Consider the following 22,013-nt stretch of genomic DNA (forward strand, 5'->3'; position numbering starts at 1 on the left):
GATATTAATTTTCTCAGTAATTTTTATATTAGGATGTTTAAAAAAATTTTACTTCGGTAAGCATAGATTTTTGGACGTAGATTCCTAGCGTATTACAAATTGTAAATTTTGTTTCCGAATTAGTAACCTGTTTAGGGAGCGATAAAACTGAGAGGAATAGCATTGCTAGTGAATCATCGATCTGTTACAGGGCTTTAATCAAGAATTTCTATAAATGGGTTCGTATAGGCTTTTTTCATTTGACTCCCCTTAAGAATTTATAAATTTGGATCCAACTGTTTTGTACACCCTGTATGTGTATATATATATATATTTGTTTACCCATTTTTTTTTTAGTCAAGCGAAATTTGAATGTCTCAGAAATATGATAAATCCTCCTTTGCCTTTCATACTCGACAAGTATGATAAAGAGAGTAATCTGCAGTTGATTATATGCATTTTCAATTATAAATATTAATTCTATACAACAATTTTTTTTCTTCATTGGAACATTTACCAGTAACAACTTATAGAGTTACAATTTATAGTTATTTGTTAATAGTGAAGTAGGCAAGTCACATTGAAACATTTGTAATCAATCATAGTTACTGCATAAACACTTAAATTAATATTATTATATCGCGGAAAAGTAACTGTGTCGTTTATGGTATTTCTAAGGCATTATATAATTTAGATTAATACGAAGAGAAAAGGAGAACATTTAATAGGATGAAATGTAATTATTGTGGCTGTAAAATTAATCTTTATCTGTTTTCTGCGAATATTACGCGCGCTTGTTAATTTTTTGGAAATAACATTTAATATATATATGTAATACTTTGGGTAAGCACACACTTTTAAGGCTAGGAGTTTAGAAGGGGGCAAAGATTCTGCTTGAAAATTCATCTTTTTCTAGCAGCAAGGAATAGAATTGTGAAACAAAAAAAGGAGGAATAACAATGGGCGTCTACTTGCAAAAATATAAATTTTTAATTCACTCAACAAAATGATATCAAAACATCAGAAACGCGATCAGAAGTAATACCACGGAATGTTGTTGAAAGAAAATATATAACATAATAGCGTAACAAAAAATAAAAACAGAATCAATTGACTATAATCAGCTCCAGAATCATTAGACCTTGTACTTCTCCATTTCGTCAACAGTTAAACAGTCCCTGTAAACGAAAGTATGCAAAGGCTACCGCTTTGGCTAAGTATATGAATATTGATTACAGCGGCTATTTGGCAATACCCTTACACTGTACAACGTAACATAAAACTATAACGATGGACAGTATTATTGGCAAGTGTCGGAATAGAAGAATAGCTTAGAGGCTGACTAGTACACGTGGGCTAGTACAGATAGTACTCCGTAAGAAAGTCGCTGCCTTTGTTACACTAAATCAAACGCTTTCCTCGTGAAAAATAATAATTGAATTATTAATCCCTTCTGCCGTTAAAACACTAGAATAATCGAATCTGATCGAATAATTTATGATTAAGTATAACATCTATCCCACTGATAGATTTTCATAATTATAATTACGCATTATATTTTGTGAATTTTTTAATAATTACGAACTTAGCTCTTCTCCCTTTATAGCAGTCGAGTGGCTACCCATTTTATCGCATAAAAATTATTGTCACTATAAAAGCCACAATCGAGCCTATAGGAATTTAATATAAATGCACACTCGTATTGCATAACTGCCGTATAATAATATGACGTGTTACTTAATGGCACAATTGTATTCTTCGCAATAAAACGATCAACAAGAGAACCAGTCCCTAAGTAAACATACTAAATAAAAATACTGTTTGTTGAACGCGGTGATGGTCGCGTTCAAAATAGGAACTATTCATGGAACACGATTCTTTATCTTTCAATTAGTCTCTGTTGCATCTGCCGATCAGCTGGTGTATCCGGTACTTTCTATGTATATCGTCCAACCAGCTGGCTACGGCTCTGCGATAAAAACTAAGCTTGCACCCTGTCAGTAAGTCAGCTAACGGAACGTCCGTGCGAAAAGAAATAGTCAAAAAGAAGTGAATGGTGACCGTGAAATGAAAGCGGGATTGTACTTAAATCGTGGTGTTATTCATTCCACGGGATCCGAAGTTCATATTCGGTGATAATCCAACCACTTGATTCGTCTTAGACTTACGCATCACAGGCTTGTGATGCCACATTGATTCCATGGAGTGTTGCCACTTCCAGCAACTGCGGCAGAAGTACTGGAAGCATTCCTAGAACAGAGGGAAACAAACTCCTTAAGGACAAGTACATTACGCTCGAAGAGGCAATGAAATACGTAGATGGTAACGAAATAAGTTAGTAAGTCGCCAGCGCGATCTTCATACCGCTTCGCGACAAAAGTAAGGTCCTTGTTGTACGGAGCATCCGTAACACATAGAATCTTCCAGATACGGATTCACTTGAACCTATGGAAAAAAGCGTGAAGTCACGATCTTTCGTTATATGTTTTATAACTACTGTGCCCCGATGGAAAGAACTCGGTCGAGAAACTCTAGGGTCCGAATATAAGCTCCAAATAGTATATCCATATGGCCGGCGCGACAACGTCGACAAATACAAAGTAAGCAAACGGGACACGGGCGGCGGGAGCCAATGCGAGCGAAGAACTCCTCTTGCCCCTGTGACATTTCAATCGACTTCTTTCCATCGGGCCACAGTAGTTCATAGAAAACTGAGTATGCACCTTTTTCGTAAACTTGGCAGTTTTTATTTCTACATAAGCAGCTGAGATTGCTTTCATATATGAATGTTTTGTACTAAATGTAACACGGCCAGATCCTATTGGGTATTTGTGTTTGTCAGTGTCTATACCTGAAATGACGTTTGAACTTTAGCAGTATGTAGTCGTCATTCGCCGATAAGAATTAAGGATCGCTTCTTTTATACAATTTTTACCTGCATAAACAACTCCGCAGAACAAATCATCCATTATTTTTGCTAAACTACTAGCAGTCAGCATACCGTGAAGTCCACCAACAAATACCGTTTTATGAGGATCAAGCTTCTGCGATGAAGACTTTACATAATTGCTGTCTTCAAGAGCCCAAGGTATTACTTGTACCTGCGTGACAATTATTACACAAACGCTGTTACGACTGTTGCAAGCAAAACGGCGAATAAATAATAAACATTAATGTTTATGAGATACAATATACGCATACCTCTTTTGCCTTTGTACGTTTCGACGATATTTTATAATACCAACTACCACCATTGGTAAGATCACGTGTACAACACGCCAACAGGGTTCTCATCTTAAAAGCGACAAATTTGTTTTACTCAATATGTAGGCGACACAAAGAAGTAGAATAAATTTAATAAAGCACAAAGTTCATGGTTACCTGTTTTTCAGATTCAAATACGATATATACATATCCTTTTGGCTGCGTGTTGGACTCCCCTGGACCCGCGTAGTGGTCTTTACCTGGCCATTCCACTCGTATCGGACCGAATTGCTTGAAAGTTGCGACTAAGAGGGATTCGGTGATGTCCCACGGCACACCGCCAAGGAATACTTTCGATGAGTAACCAGACGGTTTTAGATTGCGCTGCGGCAATATGCCACTCCAAGTACAAGTCGGATCACAAAATGCTGAACAGTTAAATTATAATATTTGTCTTACTAATGCAGATTTCACTCATGTACTTCCCACGTTCCACTGATTAAGCTGATCGTTACATACCAGCGGCATTTCGATAAAATCGCGCTACACTCTCAAATGTGATCGGTGGATCCAAAATATTTATCGGGGGTGAATTTAGTGCCATCATATGATTCCCGGTGGGACAGCAATTCTTCTCGTGTGGCACAAGGGAATTCAGAAAGGTGCCATTCTGATTCGAGCCATACTGATGGCGCCGGTAATGCCCATTCGGATGATGATGGTGATGCGTTGACGATGGATTCTGATGGTTCGAAGATAAATACTTTTTCACTGCCATTTGCTGAAATGCGGCGGCCCTGTTGTTTGAATATAAATCTCCCTCCGGTGACATCAGTGAACCCAATGATTGAGGGTAACATCCGTGTGACGAATTTAACGATAAACAGCTCTGAAAGAATACAGTTCTCAATATGAGAATCACGAAATCAATCGGACATGCATTCAAAGAATTAACTATCTGGGAGGTTGTTTATAGTACAGAATTCTCAGATGGTCACGAGTTTGATTAAAGGAGGATTGGGATGTCAGGCTTCCGATTTTTTTACAGCGAAAAGTACTCAGGAACTAGATGAATCGTTGGGCACAAACAGGTAAACAAAAGGGAAAACATAACTCGAAAAACTGATATTGCACCTTTGTAGTGGAATAAACATTTGGCTGAAAAGAAATGCTCCTATGACTCACTGTAAATAATATTGGACAACACTCTAAACTACACTCAATTTGTACTGGCAGGTGACTTTAACCCGGCGGGAGGCGCACCCCATATTGTAACACAGGTGGTCGCTACCGGGTCAAAAATACCCAAAATTGAAACGTAAAAAACCACGGTTTCAGAATATTTCTTTTAACTTTGTAATTTTTATGTTAAAGTACAGTGTTTTAAGAATCAAAGAAAATTTATGAAATATCTTAAAATCTTTATTAAAGTTGTTTAAAAAATTGTAACAAAAACAGTCTTCATATTTTCGCAACTAGCGCCTCTGTGGTAAATTTTACCCAGTAGTGCTTCCCGCCGAGTTAATGGAAGAAGTGGCAATGAAGTTTATAGTGGAAGAAATGAACAGATTCGCATTACATAGAAAAATGAACAAATATTACAAATGAGAAATGGACAATAATATTTGGTTGCTTCCTCAATCAGTGATCAGATCATGCTGAAGGGAAATAAGGTAAATGAACTGATCGATCTTAACATATACCAAGAAGATTAAATATCGACAGGGCGAAATAAATTCTAACAAGGAGAGGCTGCAAATGAGGATGAATGCGGTTTGGGCAACCATGAGCCCAAACTATAGACCCAAAATTACGACGCTTATACCTGGACTACTATTATTTTTATCTAATTAAGATTAATTAGCAGAAATCACATGTGATTTGAACTATATCTACCTGAAAGTAATCCAAATGAGATTACATTTGGACTCGTTTTCATCGCTAAAACCAATCCACAGATAATAATCCCGTAAGTATTCAACGTGAAATATAAAATTTATTGTATTCATTAATGAATGATTTACTAGCTTATCGCTCCCTGCTATCGATTGCCGCCTGGGCGTGTGTAATGCACTGCTTGTTCGGTGAAAACAAACAAGAACCAGTGGATATAGCCGAAAATCGTGCATATAGCCAGGAAATATTGCACGACAAAGCCACGAAGAAAAAGAAACCATATAGGATTATCAAATCGTCTGTACCTTGAACGTTATTACGTTTCACGGGAAGTATTGCTGTTGGATTGGATAAGGAAATACTGAAGAAGGTAAACCAGAGGAAGAAAATTGAACTTTACCATTATATCGGATAAAGAACCGTCCATGCTGCTTATACCGCTTGTCTCCGAATCTGCAGGCGAATTTGATCTAGAGCTACCATTGCATCCCATCACGTGAGGATACTCATATGTGGGGCTGCTGCAGTCGCTATCGTTTAAGAGATTAATTACACATTAATTTTCATCTAATTACAATTGCGAGAAGTTAGGTGCAATCTTCTGACAAGTACCTATAAGGCGTGGATCCACGAATAGGCCTTCCATAATAAGGTGAATAGGGCGATGGTGGTGAACCCACGTGTGGCACAGATCCCCGGGTTGTTGGCAACGGTGCCGTTTGATTACTACTGTTTGTAGATGAGTACGAGTACGGATTAGAGTACAGGCTACTGGGGGTGCTAGGGCTGCCAGGTGTAGTAACCGAGCTCGGTGAACTCGGAATGTCCCACATCGATGAATTCGAGGAAATCTCGTTCCTCTCGTCGCACTGCAATCACATAATGAACGTAATCAATTGATTATACAGTTTCCAGGTGGAACGACACTTAGCCTATGTATTTAATTACATGTACCCTCGTAGCAGGTACAATCCATTCAATGATAAGGATGAGCATCGTGGTTCCTTATACGAACGTCACATGCTGTCGATGAATTGTATTCAAAGTAATGGTACATAGTAAAGGATAAGATCAAAATTGAGGTCAAGAAAGGACAAGAAGGGAGAAGGCAGATCGGGGGAGAGGGAGGCGATAGGGCAGTTTGGCTCAGGCTTGTAAATTCTTGGCTGTTCTGGAATCCGGGTCGCATTAACGCGCGACTATGCGTAATTTATTTTGCCCAACGCATTATATGTCGAGTCTAACACGCGCATTTCGATATCACCGCGGGGCTTTATGTACAGATGCCCCCGACAAATGGTGAAGGTAATAACGTTAAAGCCGTCGAGGAAAGCTTGACAAAATGTCCATTAAAGTGTCTAGTCGATAAGAAACGACTTTCTTATGATCGCTCATGTTTTCCCAGCGAAACGTGTACTGTTTTCATTAGTTATTACGCTGGAAGATTTTTATCTGAAGATTGTCATCGGGGACATTACCTTCCCAATTGTTTAAAAAATTGAAATTCTAATATAAGAAAATGTGTAAAAATTTATTTAACAGTTGGATGGAACTTGTACCAAACGTATTAAATCGAGGGTATATTTTCATGTTTCATAATAATTTTAGTTGCCTTAGATAAAAATTGGTAAAAGAGTGTAACGCTCAGCAATTAAAGAGATAGGAACCGCGGGGAGAGTAGAATTTAAGGACTTTTATAGAGTGTTCTAACAGCGTGTGTAATCAATCATTGTGCTATAATGAATTAGTGTTAGAGGACTTACTGTACGTAGCAACTACGTATATCGGAAATCGATGTATCTGGTAGCCAGAAGCTTTATTGTGAAAAAAATTAGCCACGACAGGTAAAAAAGAAAGTTCGAAGAGCGGTTGGAGTGACTCCAATGAGGATAATCACTGTTATTGCAAAGGCAGCAGGCAAACGTTTTGCGATACTATTTCACCGTTTGGGATTTGTCCTATCTAATTAGTGTTTAACAAATGACAATATTCAATGACAAAAGTAAGCACGTAAAAAGTATTGAACTTACATAAAGAGTGTATAATATTTATATCCTTCAATCAATTGAAATATGCAAAATTGTGTCATACATTAATTATTTTCTTGTTTCCAAATGAAAGCTACTTTAATAGTAAATTATTCTAATTTGAACAATACCATTTTATACGTTACTTTCTCATTGCTTGTTTCTAATTTTCATTATACAAGTATATATACATGTAGAGCAAATTTTTATATAGACAGGCATAAGTGTGAAAAGTTTGAAGAGCTGCAACTGCGTATTAATGTCTAATGAAGTATATTATCAAATTTTCCCTAAACGGACCAGAAGTATTAATCACCGTTATGTGTGGGAAAATGATTACTTAATTGAAGCAAGCTTAAATAACGGAAACTAATCGTTGGAAATAATGGCATGAATTGATGAAATTATGTGACCTCAATGAGAGAAAAGGGGGAGTGCGCCAAATTCGAGTCATCAATTTGATTCAAATTTTGCATATGCACTTGTGCCTGATTAAGTTGATAATTCTAGGTCCTGGAGATTATCTTTTACTAGCTTTACTACTCGGCTTCGCCTGAAATTTAGATTCTGATTTTATAAATTTTTTTTGTGAAAATGAACACATTCATCTGGATTAGTCAAGCATAATGAGCTGAGGCACGTTTCGTGATCCCAGAATTTAACACACAAACATATAAAAGCTTTTTGCTTTATATATTAAGTTTTGGGGGAAGAGTTGACGATTTCCACACCTCCGATTTCATTAGTCACTGAATTTGATGCGGCAGTACGTGCTAGCCATTAAGAAGCGAAAAGCCATTAAGAAGTGAAAAGTGTCAAATTTTGCATTTCCCATCGGATCTTCGCGAAAGTGACACCAATCGATTCCTCGTCTTTTCCCGATGAAAATTATACCAAACCTGACATAATTCGGGCTATAATTAGCGAAATGACATATAGAATTAATTTACAGAATTTAAAGCCAACTTCGTTAAAAATACTCCGATTTACATGGTACTTGGTGCCTTTTAATCGGGAGAATGCCAGGAATCCGTTGATGTTACTTTCATATCGATGTGATGAAAAATAAAGAACTTGACTTTTTGCGCGCCAAGGCCATTAAAATGTGCTGCACGGCCAAGCGTAAAATATCCACTGCTGCATATTGAAACTTCTATAATTTTCATGGAACTAGTATGAGTCGATTCCTTCGATTTTCCTGCTTAAACTGATTCCAAATACGATCACAATCCGGCAGCATACTTTTAACGAAGTTGGCTTTAAATTCTGCGAATTAATTTTACATGTAAATTTGTTAGTTATAGCCCGAAATATGGCAAGTTTGGTATCATTTTCATCGGGAAAACACAAGGAATCGATTGGTGCCACTTTCGTGCAGATGCGATTAGAATTACGGAATTTGACAAGTAAATAAAAAAAGGTAGTGGGGATAATTTCCATCAACCCAACCGGGGTAAAATTATCAACTTACCCGGGCACAACTGTAGCTAGCGCGTGCCACGTGTGTAGATACAATAATATTTTAAAGTCGTAAGAAAATGTAGTTTACAGTTTTGCTTTCTCCAAATGCCATACTTGTATCAATACGTGAGTGTAGAAATATAACTAAAAAGTGGTGTAAGGGCAGCGTGATGTACTACGAGACGGAAGTTTCCGAACTCTTTTGGTTTGGTACAACTCTTTGTCGCATGCACATGTGTCCGATTTTTCTAATATTTACTTATTTTTATGCTTAGTAAAGTAAGTTGACCTTATTTATCTTGTAACTAAATATTAAGGAAATCAATCTCCTGGTCTAGAATTTAAAAAAAAAATCGACTTTCTTTCTTTATATTTTACCGAAATTTCAAATGTTAAATCCATGTTCCTAAATTATTAGATGTTTTAACAAATTCGAAACCAGCGAAATGATAACACAGTTCCCCCACATCGTTTTCTCAATTTCATAAAAATCTCCGACATGAAATAAAAAAGTGATACAATAAGAAATAAGTTGCCTAGGTCCACAAGAGACTCGAATTCAGGACCTCGCAGTTCGGCGCGTTACCATTGCATCACTACTTACGTCTTTGCCTTTACGTATAGACAGAAGTGTGGCATCTGGAAAAAGCAAAACTTTGAACTCCATTTTCTCTGAAATCGATGACCTACAGCTCGCGCGCTCCCCTTGTCAGTAGGTTCTTGTTAGACGCTCGAGAAATTTTGCGCATGGCATAGAGTAAAGGGTGAACATTACCTGATATTGCTGAGAGGATCCTTGATTGCGATTCTGATATTGATAATTACGGTACCCGGGAGATCCAGCTGCTGACTGGCTACCCATCAGCGAACCCCGAGGTAAACCCAACCCGAATAAATCGGAAATCGACATGTCTCCTGAGGTGAAGCAAACAAATCACTATTTTAAAACCACGAAAATACAACACGGCCGCGAGGACTATCGGCTGACAAACGACAAACGGAACGCTCGATAATTTTCATATAACGAAGGTTACAATTAGACCAAATTTCTCGTTGCATACCGGGTGTTGGTTAAATAAAGACAGGGCACTATTAACGATGCCGGATGCGACGGTAAAATATCGCGACTGTCGCGAATAAAATTAAGGAGCGCATAAACAAGTAAATTTTTTATCGCACATATAAAATGTGTTTCATATATGTACAATACGTTTAAAATTTTCATAACTTCATGAAATTGGTTACAATTATGCTTTATAATATTCCCTCGCAATTGAATTCTCAATTCAAGAAATCTAAGATTGTAATTGCAAGATTCTATTAAATGTTTAAGTGGTAAGCTTTAGGGGGTCAGTCCACTGTGACGGTTTCAAAAATTAAGCTATTTTTAAAAAATTTTTCTGCGTAGATACAACGCATAATGCAATAAATCTTTTTGGTATTTATTAAGCTACTCTTATATTATACAAAAAACATTTAAAAGGATTTTTTTAATTTGTTTTGAAACTTAAAACGCAAATATCTCAAAACAACATTTTCTCAACTGGTGCAGGTGATTGCAAAAAAACTATTCGACCAATCAGTCTGAAATTTTTCCACGTTATTCAGAACATCAGTGGCTATGGCCGGGCCCACGGAGACCTTTTTGTATTAACCATTTCATACTTTTTACAAGGGGAAATGATTGAAAAATTCAACGTACTTCGACACTTAAATTTCAAACCTTCACCATTTTGTTAATTTTTTATCAGTAAAAATAATCCTGGTTCCGGCGATAACCACACTCATAATGATTACATCACACTTTGAATTTTTTGTTTCAAATGCGTCGTTCTCCGGGAATCACCTGCACTGCATCGCTTTCTCAAGGCGCTCACATCAGTGCGATATATATTTAAAAAAACTGTTAAAAATTTAAAATAGATTTTTTTATACTGTCAATAAGTGTATTAATAAGTAGACAAAGAATTATTTAAGTTGGACAATCCGTTTACTAAAAAAATAAATCCTAAAAAAAATGACAATTTTTCACGTCTTCACAGTGGACTGACCCCTTAATACGTAGAGATGGCACGAAGGCAAAGAAGATTGAGAAAAATCACGCGAGAGAATGATAAAGGAGACGGTTCTACCATCGATATTATTGCTCTTGTTAGACTGCGCGCAGGGCGAGTCATGCGAGTCCCCTTGGGAATTTGTTGTTTGCGGCAGCTCGAGGAACAAGTTGTTGATCGTTTGCAACTTGTCCAGTTGCTCCCGTTGGCGTTCGCGATTGCAGCGCAGTTGCTCCCTGTCGCGTTGCTGATACTGCAGCTGGTCCTTGTCCCGTTGCTGAGTTGCCGAGTCTCGTAGAATTTCCGATTGCAAGCCGTAAGACGGTTCATTTCGATCAGAAACGTCCATTACTTTTACTCCATCAACCCAACACGCGGGACCTCGCTGCAAATAAAATGGTCGCCTATTGTTAGGATAGATCTTGTTATGAGGAGCATCATCGAAATGTGAGACACAAAATTTCATGAAATTTGGCACAGGAGGTAGAGCGTGCACAGGGGCGTCGAGAGCCAACGACGAGCCCGGGGAAAGGATTCTAACCGGGCCCCAAAATTATTTATATAAAATGTCACAAGAATTGTGAAACAATATCAGACTAGAAATCGAACTATAAATTACAAAAAGTAGCACTTAAAAATTATAAACTGAAGCACTTGGAATTAAGAATTAAGAAATGGTTAATTGAAATTGTATTGTGTACAAATGTTTATTTTTTTACAAAAACATTGCTGCGATCGAACGTGATATATTCACTCCAGAATATTATTTTTTGTTTTTTAAAAAGAATAGAAATTTAATTAAAATAAAGAACAATATATTGGAGCAGGTCCGGGCCTATAAGAACCACGGGCCCGGGGAATTCTACCCCTCCTCCCCCCGCCCCTAGTCGGGGCTGACTGCATGCAGAAATATTTATTCATGTTAAGGGGGGCGAGACTGTCATTCACGGCACTGAACTGGAAAGTTATTTACCCACAGAACTAGAAGCACAATAATCTTAGAAAGACATTTTAATGCGAAAGTTTCTTGGTTCCGTTTAAGGAATAATATGGTGCACATAGAATCTCGAGAAAATCAAGGATGCTGCCACTGTAATTTATTTAACACACTTCTGTATAAATATTTAAATTGAAAAAAATATTTTTCATTGAAACTTTGCAAGTCAGAACTGCGAAAATTATTTTTCCAATTTTGGGAAAACCCTGTGAAACATAAAGGATGGCCGTTATTTCGGTTCTGTGATAAGTTATGTAGTCCACATTTGCAGTTAATTATCTAGTACCCAACACACAAAAGTTGCAGGAAAATTTATTAATTACTACTTTTGTCGATTTCTTTTCAATCAGTAAAGCCACCCTCTGCGTATGTACCTTGGTCTAAATAAAATCTCAAAACAGTCCCACAGTTCGTTTTATTTTTTTTCATTTGTGTGGTACATTTTTGCCCCCCCCCCCCCCAAGATAGTGATGCAACGATATATTTATTGCAGGTGTACGAATTTCAGGGCAGTCAGGCCATCGTAGGGGTTGCTGGTTCACAGTCGCGGATGGATCAACCGTCATAAAATAAAGTAAAAATACCACAACGCGTTAAATCTAAGCAACGTACTTACCACAATTCGTGGGGTATTGTTCTGTGGATATACGTATATAAAAACTGACGTGTATCTTAACAGAAAAATCACATTCTAGCACGTTTCCTGAGCTGCCGTTTTTACGACAATTACGAAGGGTAATTCCTCGTAAGGAATTCCATTGCTCGAAATATGTTATTTGGGGTCATCCTTAAATTACGTAAGCCTTTTGGGGAGGGAGGGGGTCGCGAATTTCTTACGCTTTCTTACAAGGGAGGGGGGAAGTCAGGTAACGTCTTACGTAATATTTTTCAACCTAATTTTCAATAAATAGAAATTCTATCATTAATTTTCCGGAAAAGTAGTTTTAGTTCAAATTTCCCGATACCGAATTAAACGAATTATATAAACCTTTAACAGGATTTTAATAACTGAAAAAAGTTAAATGTTAAAGATATTACGTAAGGAGGGGGTTGGAATTTAAAATCTTACGAATTCTTATACTGGGGGAGGGAGGGGGTAAGAATTCGCCAAAATTACCCTTGCGTAATTTAAGGGCGGCCCCTTTCGATTTAACGGGTTGCACGATATCGACCTTATTTTATGACCGTTGATCCATCGCGTACCAACAACCCCTATGATGACCTGATTATCCTAAAATCCGTACACCTGCGATATCTGGCCACCACTACCCGAGCAGTAATTTTGTATAAAATAAAAGACGACTGACTCACGAAGGATTATTTTGATTGAGAGTTTGTTTAGTTATACTTGTCCAGGGTACACACATTCGCCCCGCGTGATCCTTCGCATTCCAAGAAAATTCGGCGAAGGACAGAATTTCTTACAGCTGCATACACGGCACTTTGTGAATATTGAATTGCTCCATGAAACGCAGAGGTGACGCTCAAACGACGGTCATCTATTATTTGTTTCACAGAGTTTTCCCAAAATCAGAGAAACACTCATATGTACTCCACGATTCTAACTCGCAACGTTTCAGCGAAAAAGATTTGTGTTCATCTAAATACTAATAAAAATTAGTCAGAATAAAATATAGTGGCGTAATGTTTAACTTTCTCGAGATTCTAATTATACCAAATTATTGCTTAAATGCAACCAACAAGCTTTTGTATTTAACATCATTTTTATATCTGTTAAGCTTCTAGTTACGTAGTAAAATAACTTTCCAGTTTAGAAATGTGAAGGATAGTCTCACCTCCCTTAACAGGAATATGGGTCGCTGCGAAAAAAATACGCGTAGGATATTTTCCCATGCTCCGCCTCTGTGCTAAGTTTTATCGAAATGGACGTGTCACAGTTGGGTGATGTTCCTTGTTAACGCAACCCCGAACTACGTTTCAGTATGAACGGCGTGTTTAATATCGCGATAATAATGTATAATGGTGTAACATGTGACCAATCCACGATCGAGAATCACTATCATTACTTTCGACAGAACCTGTAACTAAATCCCCTCAGCGAAAGCAAATACGAATATAGTTAATGTGATATACGTTATTCGAGCGATTTCTAAACAAATTCGTATCTTCGAAAGCTTCCAGAAGATTAAAACATTTACTAAACGTCGAAGAGTGATTATGGGAATTTTAATCGCGAGCACCTGAATAATGTTCAATCTCGACTAGTTGCCGTTTGTCACAGTAACGGAATTGCTTCCGCAATTTACAGTACACACGAAAAATTATAAACGACGTTTGAAGTTCTCCCAATGCTGCGCTATATTACTGCACTAACAATAAAAACGATAATGGAAAATCGTGAACCTTAATTAATATGCGTCGCTTACCGTTGAATTCCTTGAACTCATCACTGCGAGCGATACCAGCAAACTGTGTCCCGATGCTTCGGTACAGAATAACAAATACAAGTGCTGAAGGACACCACTCCCAGTTTGCGTTCGCGGAATTCGGAAAAAAAATTTTGTAGGGCGGGGAAGATGTACCATTCTAGAAACTTAGGTATAGTAGCTGGAAAGGGTATAGTGAGGCCGTAAGCTCTGTGGAGCGTTAAAGTAAACATGTTTCGAGCGTCGGCAGAAACAAATTGACAGAAATATTAGATAACGACTCGAAGCCTCAATCAGAGCTGCTACATCAGCCGGCACCGTTGCTCGATGGTTTAATTTACGATTTCGCTATACCTCTTCCAACTTCTACAACAAGAACTCCAAATTTCGTAGAATTCAGCGCTGCCAAGTTCAAAGGCGCACGCGAACTAAAGACGCTTAATACGGGTACCTAGGTATATAACTGTATACATAGGTACAGTTATATATCCTAGATAATATATTATCCCAGATAATATCCTGCGTTACGTCGTTTTGAATACGTTATGTATTTCGAAAAATCCATGTAACCCTTTGAGTCATCGAATTACGCGTGGCTTGCACCAATATCGATTGTTCTTACGAAAGTCGTCGAATGTATCACAGGAAAATATATAGATATACATATATATGTACATTAGGAAAAATAGACAAGACATCGATTTCATGAAATTTCAAAGTATGAAGATATTACGTTCGAGTCAAAAGATATTAGTAATATCATAACAGAAATTTGTAATAAATAATTTACATTATTACTTTGCTGTATTTTCGTGTACAAATAATCGGATTAGGTTTGTACGTTTTCAATTCATACTGCCAATATATATATATATACATATATATATACACATGTATGTATGTATATGTATATATATATATATACACACACACACACATTATATTATGTTCACCTCTTTGCATCGAATTCCGAAATAATGGAAAGGATTTAAGTGGTAAAAAAACGAGTACAAATGCAAGCAGTTTTTTCTGCCTTCTCTCATTTCGGTCAATGTGGCTAGTATGCAATTAAGGGCGAGTTCAGAGGGCGCACCGTATGAAGGGCAGGTCTATCAATGTACGAAACGCAACGTGTTTTACACGTGGACGACGCGTTGCGGCTGAAACGTACGATTCGCGTCTTTGTTTACAAGTAAGGACACACGACATTCCATCGTACTCGGTTTGACACTGCAGATTTTACGTTATAATTATCGCTGATTAGCGACGCTATTTACACGGCAAATTTCTCCTTCGAAACAATGGCATAGCGTTAATAAAATGCTAAAGTAGGTTATCAATCGACCGTGTCAGAAGTTAGACAAGTTAGGGTCACAAAAAGTGACATACAATCAAGGTATTTGAACGAGGAAGTGTCAGAAGATAAACGTTAAAGGAGTGGATCAACGAATAAAAGTTATAACGAAGTAACTTACCGGTTGCATTAGCGTAAGCATATCGATGTTCTATCGCGTCTCGCTGACTTCCTCAACTGGTCGGATCGTTGTTCTCCACTAAATTCAACGTCGTGACTTTTTACAACGCGATCAAACAAGTCGAAATGTATTTGATATCGCGTAACTATCGTTAGCAGGGTTTCTCAAGTTAACGAACGCGAAGATTTAAATACGCGAATTTAATGAATTATTGAATTAACAACTATTGTGTTACACTAAATGCTTGGAGTATTCAATCCCGCCGGGTTTTTTAATCATTCACCGGGGGATGATATTTGAGCCGGTTCAACTGCCAGAATCGCCCATTTATAATTGATTCGTTGCTTCTACGAAAGTAAAATTTATTTTCTCCTTATTCGATTTAATGTCGATGCAGCAACGATCGAGACGAAACGCTCATTCTTCTTCACGTTGCTCCACTCTGCGAACTGAATTGAAGATCTGTCCCTCCCTCTCCCTCTCCCACTACCTCCTTCGCCCATATAGTAAAGTTCCATCGCCAGCAAACGCCGGCGCGGTTCGCGAACGCGCCCTTGTGGAATTTCATACATCTATGCCGATCTATGCGAAAATACGGGATTGTAGCACCTAAAGGTGCGTTTTCACCGGAACACATTCCGGGAACAGTGCTCGTAACAAGTTCGCGAACACTTGCGAAAACTGAACATGTCAATAATCACTGTTCATGGTTTTTTGAAGAACCTTTGCCGTTGGGTACGTTCAGCAGACTCAACTGTTGAGTGATCTCACTAGATTTTACTCTGAAGTTGCACGTTCATTGGTTGACGCGAGCACAGCCGACTCTAGGCTTGGCAACACCCTAAACCATGTTCATGAAATACTGTAGAATGTTAGCGACGAAGAAAGGCCAACCATCGAATCTCGATCGGCCACAATCGTTTGGGCCAGGGATCGGCTGGCGTAAGCTACATTTATGGAGGGGGAAACACCTCAGGGAGCGGTGGTAATGGTGCATGAGACGCCACGATTGAAGACGAACCAACGCCAGCGCCAAATGAGTGACGCCGTGGCCAACCAGCGTCGACAACAGCTTCCCCCAGCGACGTTGGTTGGCCGCGGCCTCACTTCACTTGGCTAGTCGCTTGGCTTAGCGCTGGCGTCGTTTCGTTTCCCATCATATCCTATCTTGATTGGTGCGACGTCGCGGCGCCCATCGCGCGCATGCGTGAGTTCCCCCACCGCTTTTAGAGGTACGGGAGTACGGGATTTCCCCCGTTCACTGGTCGGCTGTGCTATTACTTCATTGGACGGAGTACACTTTTCGGCTACCATTGACTCTTTAAGCTGTTATGCAATGCTTGTATGTTTGTGTTTTGCTGTCTCGAACTCGGACCTTCCTGTGTAGAACGTTGTGTGTCTTTTTGTGATGCATGTGGTATATAGTACCCGCAAAGATTCGAGTAGCGGCGGTCTTTGATGCCCCGGCACCCAGGGCTGTACGCGGTATACTATTGTAGGAATATCAGTAGGAATTGAGTCTCAGGCCACATGCCCTGAGTCCTGAGCCCTGAGTAAGGCTCCAGCCCCTTATCTGCCCATGTATCTGTCAATTCGCTCGTTCCGACTCCCAAACATGTAATCAGACACGCACTACCACTTTTACGACCTCGCTATATCTTTGCGGGTACTGTACCCGAATCGACGCTTTCGTCTTTGCCGTCTTCTCTTAGTAATATAATGCCACCGTTATCTCGACTGATATTTATGGCTTTTCACTGTCTCGCACTCGCCGCGGTGGCTACAAAAGGACGAGCGGAGATAGAAATGTTTTCTTAGCGGAACGGAGGACCAGTCCCCATAACGGAACCGCACTGTATCTTCTGTAGAATTATATATACATAATAATGGAACGTTGCATCGAGAAAGTAGACATATGTCTGAAGCAAAACAAATTGCTTTATTACATATACAAATCGATTTATCGTATAAAAGAATTTCCGGGCTTTATTTATACTCTATATGCGCAGTTGATGAATCCAACATTTCAACTTCGGAACTAATATCGCTAGAGTAATTTACCACTACATCTTGTGAATTACTTTCCATCTTATCGGGAATATTATCTTCAACTTTACTCGAGTCTTCTCCCCAACCGGAAAATAAATTCACTCTTAGTTTATCGATGTCTTGATTACCCGATTCAGTTGTATTGTTTGCATTCTCCAATGTTTCTGTACTCTCTGTTTCTTGAAGTCTAACTTCAGGAAACTTATACTTCGGAATATCGGTGGGCGCATCTATCAAGTGTTATTTATAATTAGACACAATACAATCCTTTAGAATACAATATATGAAAACGTTGAAACCTATTTTTTATACCAGGATATGGAGGTGATTCCTCTATAAGCTGTTCCATAACATAAGTCAACATAGTTGTTGTAAACGTGTCATCCCTCCTAAGACCCAGTGCTCGATGAAAAGCATCAACAGCTTCCTGGGTACTACCCATCAATGCATGAATAAATCCTATTGCTGAATATGTTGACGGATTCAACACATTCAGCACTAAAGCCTGTTATTACATCGAAGGTAAAAATTTTGTATGATTTTCACAATTTTTATATTGAAACGTCACGATATAATTATTGCAAAAAAAATCAGCAATATATCTAAATTTTTTCACCTGTCGGTGATATTCCAAAGCCTCTTCATATTTTTTCATTTTTCTACAAGTGTGACCCAAATTATTCAGAAGTGCTTCCCACTTATTAGGTAGGATGATATCCTTCAAACCACCTTGAATTCTTTTCATGGCTTCCTTAAACTGGCGTTCAGCAGTTTTGTAACTGTTCAATGAAGTGGCAGCTTTTTAGTATATTCAAGTAGTCTCAGGGACAATGTCAAAATGCATGTGACTCTACTTACTCTAAATTATAAAAAGATATAACTCCCATTTCGTGTATAACAAATGGATCGTTCGGGGCTATTCGCTGAGCCTGTTGGAAGAACTTATCAGCCAATTTTAGATTATTTGTTAAACCACATTCTAGTCCAATGTACAAAAGTGGCAGGTGGCAACCTCTCATTAATTGGGCTGCCTTAAAATAAGCAGCCATTGCTTGATCATGTTCATTTTCTACAGCGAAAGAATGTCCATAGGCTAACCAGGCAGGGCCGAATAGTCTGTCTAATGCTGTAGCTTTTACCAAATATCTCCTTGCTGGATCACTTTTGCCTACAATCAAAACGCTTTTATAAGGAATTGATTTAGGAAGTTTAAGTACTGTGGCCCGATGGAAAGAAGTCGGTTGAAATATCACAGGGGCAAGAGGGGTTCTTCGCTTGCATTGGCTCCCGCCGCCCGTGTCCCGTTTGCTTACTTTGTATTTTTTGTCGTTGCCGCGCCGGCCTATAGGGATATACAGGGTCAGCATTTTATCTTGCAACCCGCGCTCGCGTGAACAGGTAAAATGGCAACAGCGCCTCATCGACGCATTCCACTACAACCATGCACCGTTGAGGCGTCCAGAGAGCTGCCAGCGACCGCTGGACAGCAGTGATGCTCGAGCTTCGAAGATTTTAGGGTGGTCTTTTTCAAATTAACGTCGCAAAGAGCTATTGGGAATTTCCCGGCCCGGGTTGAAGAATTTGGGGCCTTTTTCGTATAACTTTTGAATTATAAAAGATATCGGAATGCAATTTGCGCCGAACAAATGGGGGAAAATTATTCCCTCTTAATGACGGATAATTTAACATATTTTACATTTACTTAATTTTTATTTTATCTTTACTTTAAGCAAGATAAAATGCTGACCCTGTACTATTCGGACCTGATATCTGGACCCTAGAATATCTCGACCGATTTCTTTCCAACAGGGCACAGTAGTTCGTATCAATAATTGAAACTGTTTCTTCAAAACGGTGATTACCTATACTGTAATAATAGCATCCTACTGCAAACCATGCTAACGCCATGTCTGGATATAAGTCGACCAACTTATGTGCCAAATAAAATAGAGCTAAAAAGTTAATACCTCATATAGGAAATATTTAAATATTAATTTTTTATTAAACTATCGTATATTTACCGTTAGTCTTTTTTAATTCTACCAAACAAGCAATATGCACCGGTAAACACGAATTATGATATGGATCTTTTTTTAGTATTCTAAAATGCATAATAAAAATAACATTTTAGTTGCGAACTTGTACAATATATATGGAATATGCATATTACTGTCGAATCAAAATTACCTTTCTGTAAGTAAGAAGCATTTATGATAATCGCAGTTATAATGCAATCTCTCTGCTTCTGAGACTTCCATATCTAAATTACCTAACAATCTGTCTGTAACTAGAACTCCCATCACGCTACAAGTTGCAAGTGTTTGTTTTCTATTTGGCTCCTGATATTTCTTCAGCTTACTCTCGTAGAGTAACCGTAAAAGCTCTGTTTCAGCTTCTGTGCACTGTTCTCCGAATGGAAGAGATTCCAAAAGTTCTTTCTCTAATAAAGTAATACATAAGTGTCTTCCTTTTTCCTACCACTAGCGCACCAACGTACACCTTCATACCTTCGGAAGCTGAAAGCATTTGATGTTGAACTAAAGCTTCGAACGCTTGGTACGAATAAACATCGCAATGCAGAGCCTGCTTATAGCAATCCGTTGCCACTGCTCTGTTATCCAAAGCTTCGTACACTCGACCCTTCACGTACAATATCGAACTTTGTACCTATCGTAGAATACCAACAAACTAGTGAAATCTTATTGAAGAGCATTGATGATGTTTAAGGATGTATCGGACGTACAATATTAGACAAACGTATATGAAACTTGAAATACTTGAATATCTTCGAATATAACTTGAATAACTCAAACGACAGTTGGAGTCTTACTTTTACTCCTAGCAAGGTATTTTCCACTTTACAAATGCTTTCTCAAGCATTATTTGCTAAACTTTTGGCAGTGAATATGCCCTGAATTCACAATTTTCTCAAGTTGTAATTTATTTCTTTAAAACGGTGTAGTGAAAGCAATTGAAACTTGGCAGATATTTTCATCTACCAATATACTACATGTAAAAAAAAATTGAAAACATTGGTACTATTTCTTCAACATTTTTTCAACTGTTTTATCTGTAAAGGTCGTCTCTTTCCATAAGAGTACGTGTAAAATCAGTGAAAATTAAAATCGTTGTAACTCGGCAATCATTTAGATAATTCGTTTAAAATTTTTGGAGCACATCAGGAAGATTAGAAAGAGCAATCTCGCGAATTTTCATCAACTTGGTAGCAGTTTGAAGATAGGTCCAATACGCCCTTAAAAGTAATTGTGAAGAATTATTTATACTCATTCACATTTTTCGAAGCATCTTCCAACATGTGCGTGCGATCAGCGAAACTAGCGCCCGACTGTGATACATTTGTACATATCTCGGATTCTTTGATAACTTGAAGCGCTTCGTTATATTCTTTTGCTTCGAGGAGGCTTCTTACCGTCAAATAGTGGCACATCACATCTGTCTGCGGAGTAATATTAACGCAATGTATAAAAGTACGGCTGTACTTCTGAAAGCAACCGGTGGCCGATCAAGATGAAACGTGGGTATTACGAGGGGTGCGGAAAGATCCCAAATATAAAATTTTAGCTTCGGCAATTAATGCGTTCAGAAGATACAAGAAACTAAAACAAAAGACCCGAAACTACAATTTTAGATTTAGGGACCACACCCCCTCTCCGCCCCTCCCCCTCCATGCCTCCTCTCGATTGGCCACCGGAATAATATCCAAAAGTACGTAACAGTCTCGCAGTCCTACCAGGAATTGTAAAACACAAATTTTACCTTCTCGAGGCCCCGATTTCTAATAAGATGAGCGGCTCTGTGATATTGCTTCATCAGATACATACAATGCGCCAGCGTGCACACATCCTTGGTATTTTCGTTACTCAACGAAACAACTTTATCTGCCCAAAATAAAGCAGTGCTGTATAGATGCTGTAAACAAACAGTCGTGAATTTTCTTTGACGGTTTCCATAATGTTTAACGAGTATCCTTATTAATATTCGATGAATTTGTAGACCTTACTAGATCAATGTACGATTTAATTAATTTCCGGCAGTTGTCTAAATCGATATTTTTGGTATCTAACAAATTATGCATTCTGTCAGAATCTGCGTTAATACTTTGATGCGCCATATTTGATTCAAATTTCAACGGTTAGGTTAGGTATTTGCGGTATTTGCACCCCCTCCAAGGTCATATCATGGGGCGAATTCCACTTACGCCCAAATCGTCCGTGATTTTCATTAAGCTAGGTTTTCCTGTACGCGACTGGACGCAACGTCAAGAACTTCAAAGTCGATTTTCTCGAAAATGAAGCGCGATATTAAAAAAACTTACTCTTTCTTTCTGACTTATAACAAGTAAATAAGTCGAGAAGAAAAAATACAATTTTTTTATATTGCGCTTCATTTTCGAGAAAATCGACTTTGAAATTCTTGACGATGCGTCCAATCGCGTATAGGGAAACTTACCCTAATGAAACTTA

At 38.3% G+C, this 22,013-nt stretch overlaps 3 protein-coding genes and 1 long non-coding RNA gene across 5 annotated transcripts in view; 2 read left to right on the top strand and 2 right to left on the bottom strand.

Moving 5' to 3' along the window:
* Positions 1 to 22,013, top strand: part of Dnali1 (Putative inner dynein arm light chain, axonemal Dnali1) — a 130,320-nt gene that overhangs the window by 103,847 nt on the left and 4,460 nt on the right. The gene's annotated exons all lie outside the window — the stretch shown is intronic.
* Orb (polyadenylation element binding protein orb) lies at positions 948 to 15,937 on the bottom strand. Of its 2 annotated transcripts, none has more exons than XM_076817360.1 (12): positions 15,481 to 15,937; positions 10,700 to 11,006; positions 9,343 to 9,482; positions 5,692 to 5,948; positions 5,480 to 5,609; positions 3,703 to 4,072; positions 3,361 to 3,611; positions 3,181 to 3,273; positions 2,915 to 3,080; positions 2,703 to 2,830; positions 2,344 to 2,424; positions 948 to 2,229 (listed from the first exon to the last, which is right to left on the bottom strand). In XM_076817360.1, the coding sequence occupies exons 1-12, from the start codon at positions 15,499 to 15,501 to the stop codon at positions 2,065 to 2,067; spliced, it is 2,109 nt and encodes a 702-aa protein (XP_076673475.1). In that variant the 5' UTR covers positions 15,502 to 15,937; the 3' UTR covers positions 948 to 2,064. The 2 variants fall into 2 exon arrangements, with proteins under 2 accessions (XP_076673475.1, XP_076673474.1); XM_076817359.1 differs by lacking the exon at positions 15,481 to 15,937 and adding an exon at positions 14,006 to 14,061.
* On the top strand, positions 4,095 to 5,124 carry LOC143371775 (uncharacterized). The gene is made up of 3 exons (XR_013086120.1): positions 4,095 to 4,274; positions 4,829 to 4,856; positions 4,930 to 5,124. It is a non-coding gene; the product is annotated as an uncharacterized LOC143371775 (long non-coding RNA).
* Positions 17,399 to 21,886, bottom strand: Cdc16 (cell division cycle protein 16). Its single transcript, XM_076816736.1, has 11 exons — positions 21,551 to 21,886; positions 21,307 to 21,459; positions 20,822 to 20,986; positions 20,037 to 20,196; positions 19,717 to 19,969; positions 19,551 to 19,630; positions 19,392 to 19,481; positions 18,388 to 18,697; positions 18,146 to 18,308; positions 17,842 to 18,034; positions 17,399 to 17,759 (listed from the first exon to the last, which is right to left on the bottom strand). Exons 1-11 carry the CDS (start codon positions 21,659 to 21,661, stop codon positions 17,467 to 17,469), a joined length of 1,971 nt encoding a protein of 656 aa, XP_076672851.1. The 5' UTR covers positions 21,662 to 21,886; the 3' UTR covers positions 17,399 to 17,466.

The sequence above is a fragment of the Andrena cerasifolii genome, chromosome 7 (genome assembly GCF_050908995.1).
Source record: "Andrena cerasifolii isolate SP2316 chromosome 7, iyAndCera1_principal, whole genome shotgun sequence".
NCBI lineage: Eukaryota > Metazoa > Arthropoda > Insecta > Hymenoptera > Andrenidae > Andrena > Andrena cerasifolii.

Coding starts and splice junctions, on each gene's coding strand:
- Orb (XM_076817360.1), bottom strand. CDS start 15,501: ATGCTTACGCTAATGCAACCG. Junction 11,007..15,480: donor TGCTTACGCTAATGCAACCG/GTAAGTTACTTC, acceptor TTTTATTTGCAG/CGAGGTCCCGCGTGTTGGGT. Junction 5,949..9,342: donor GATCCTCTCAGCAATATCAG/GTAATGTTCACC, acceptor ATGTGATTGCAG/TGCGACGAGAGGAACGAGAT.
- Cdc16 (XM_076816736.1), bottom strand. CDS start 21,661: ATGGCGCATCAAAGTATTAACGCAGATTCTGACAGAATGCATAATTTG. Junction 19,631..19,716: donor TGCTTCTTACTTACAGAAAG/GTAATTTTGATT, acceptor TATGCATTTTAG/AATACTAAAAAAAGATCCAT. Junction 18,035..18,145: donor CTTTGGAATATCACCGACAG/GTGAAAAAATTT, acceptor ATGTAATAACAG/GCTTTAGTGCTGAATGTGTT.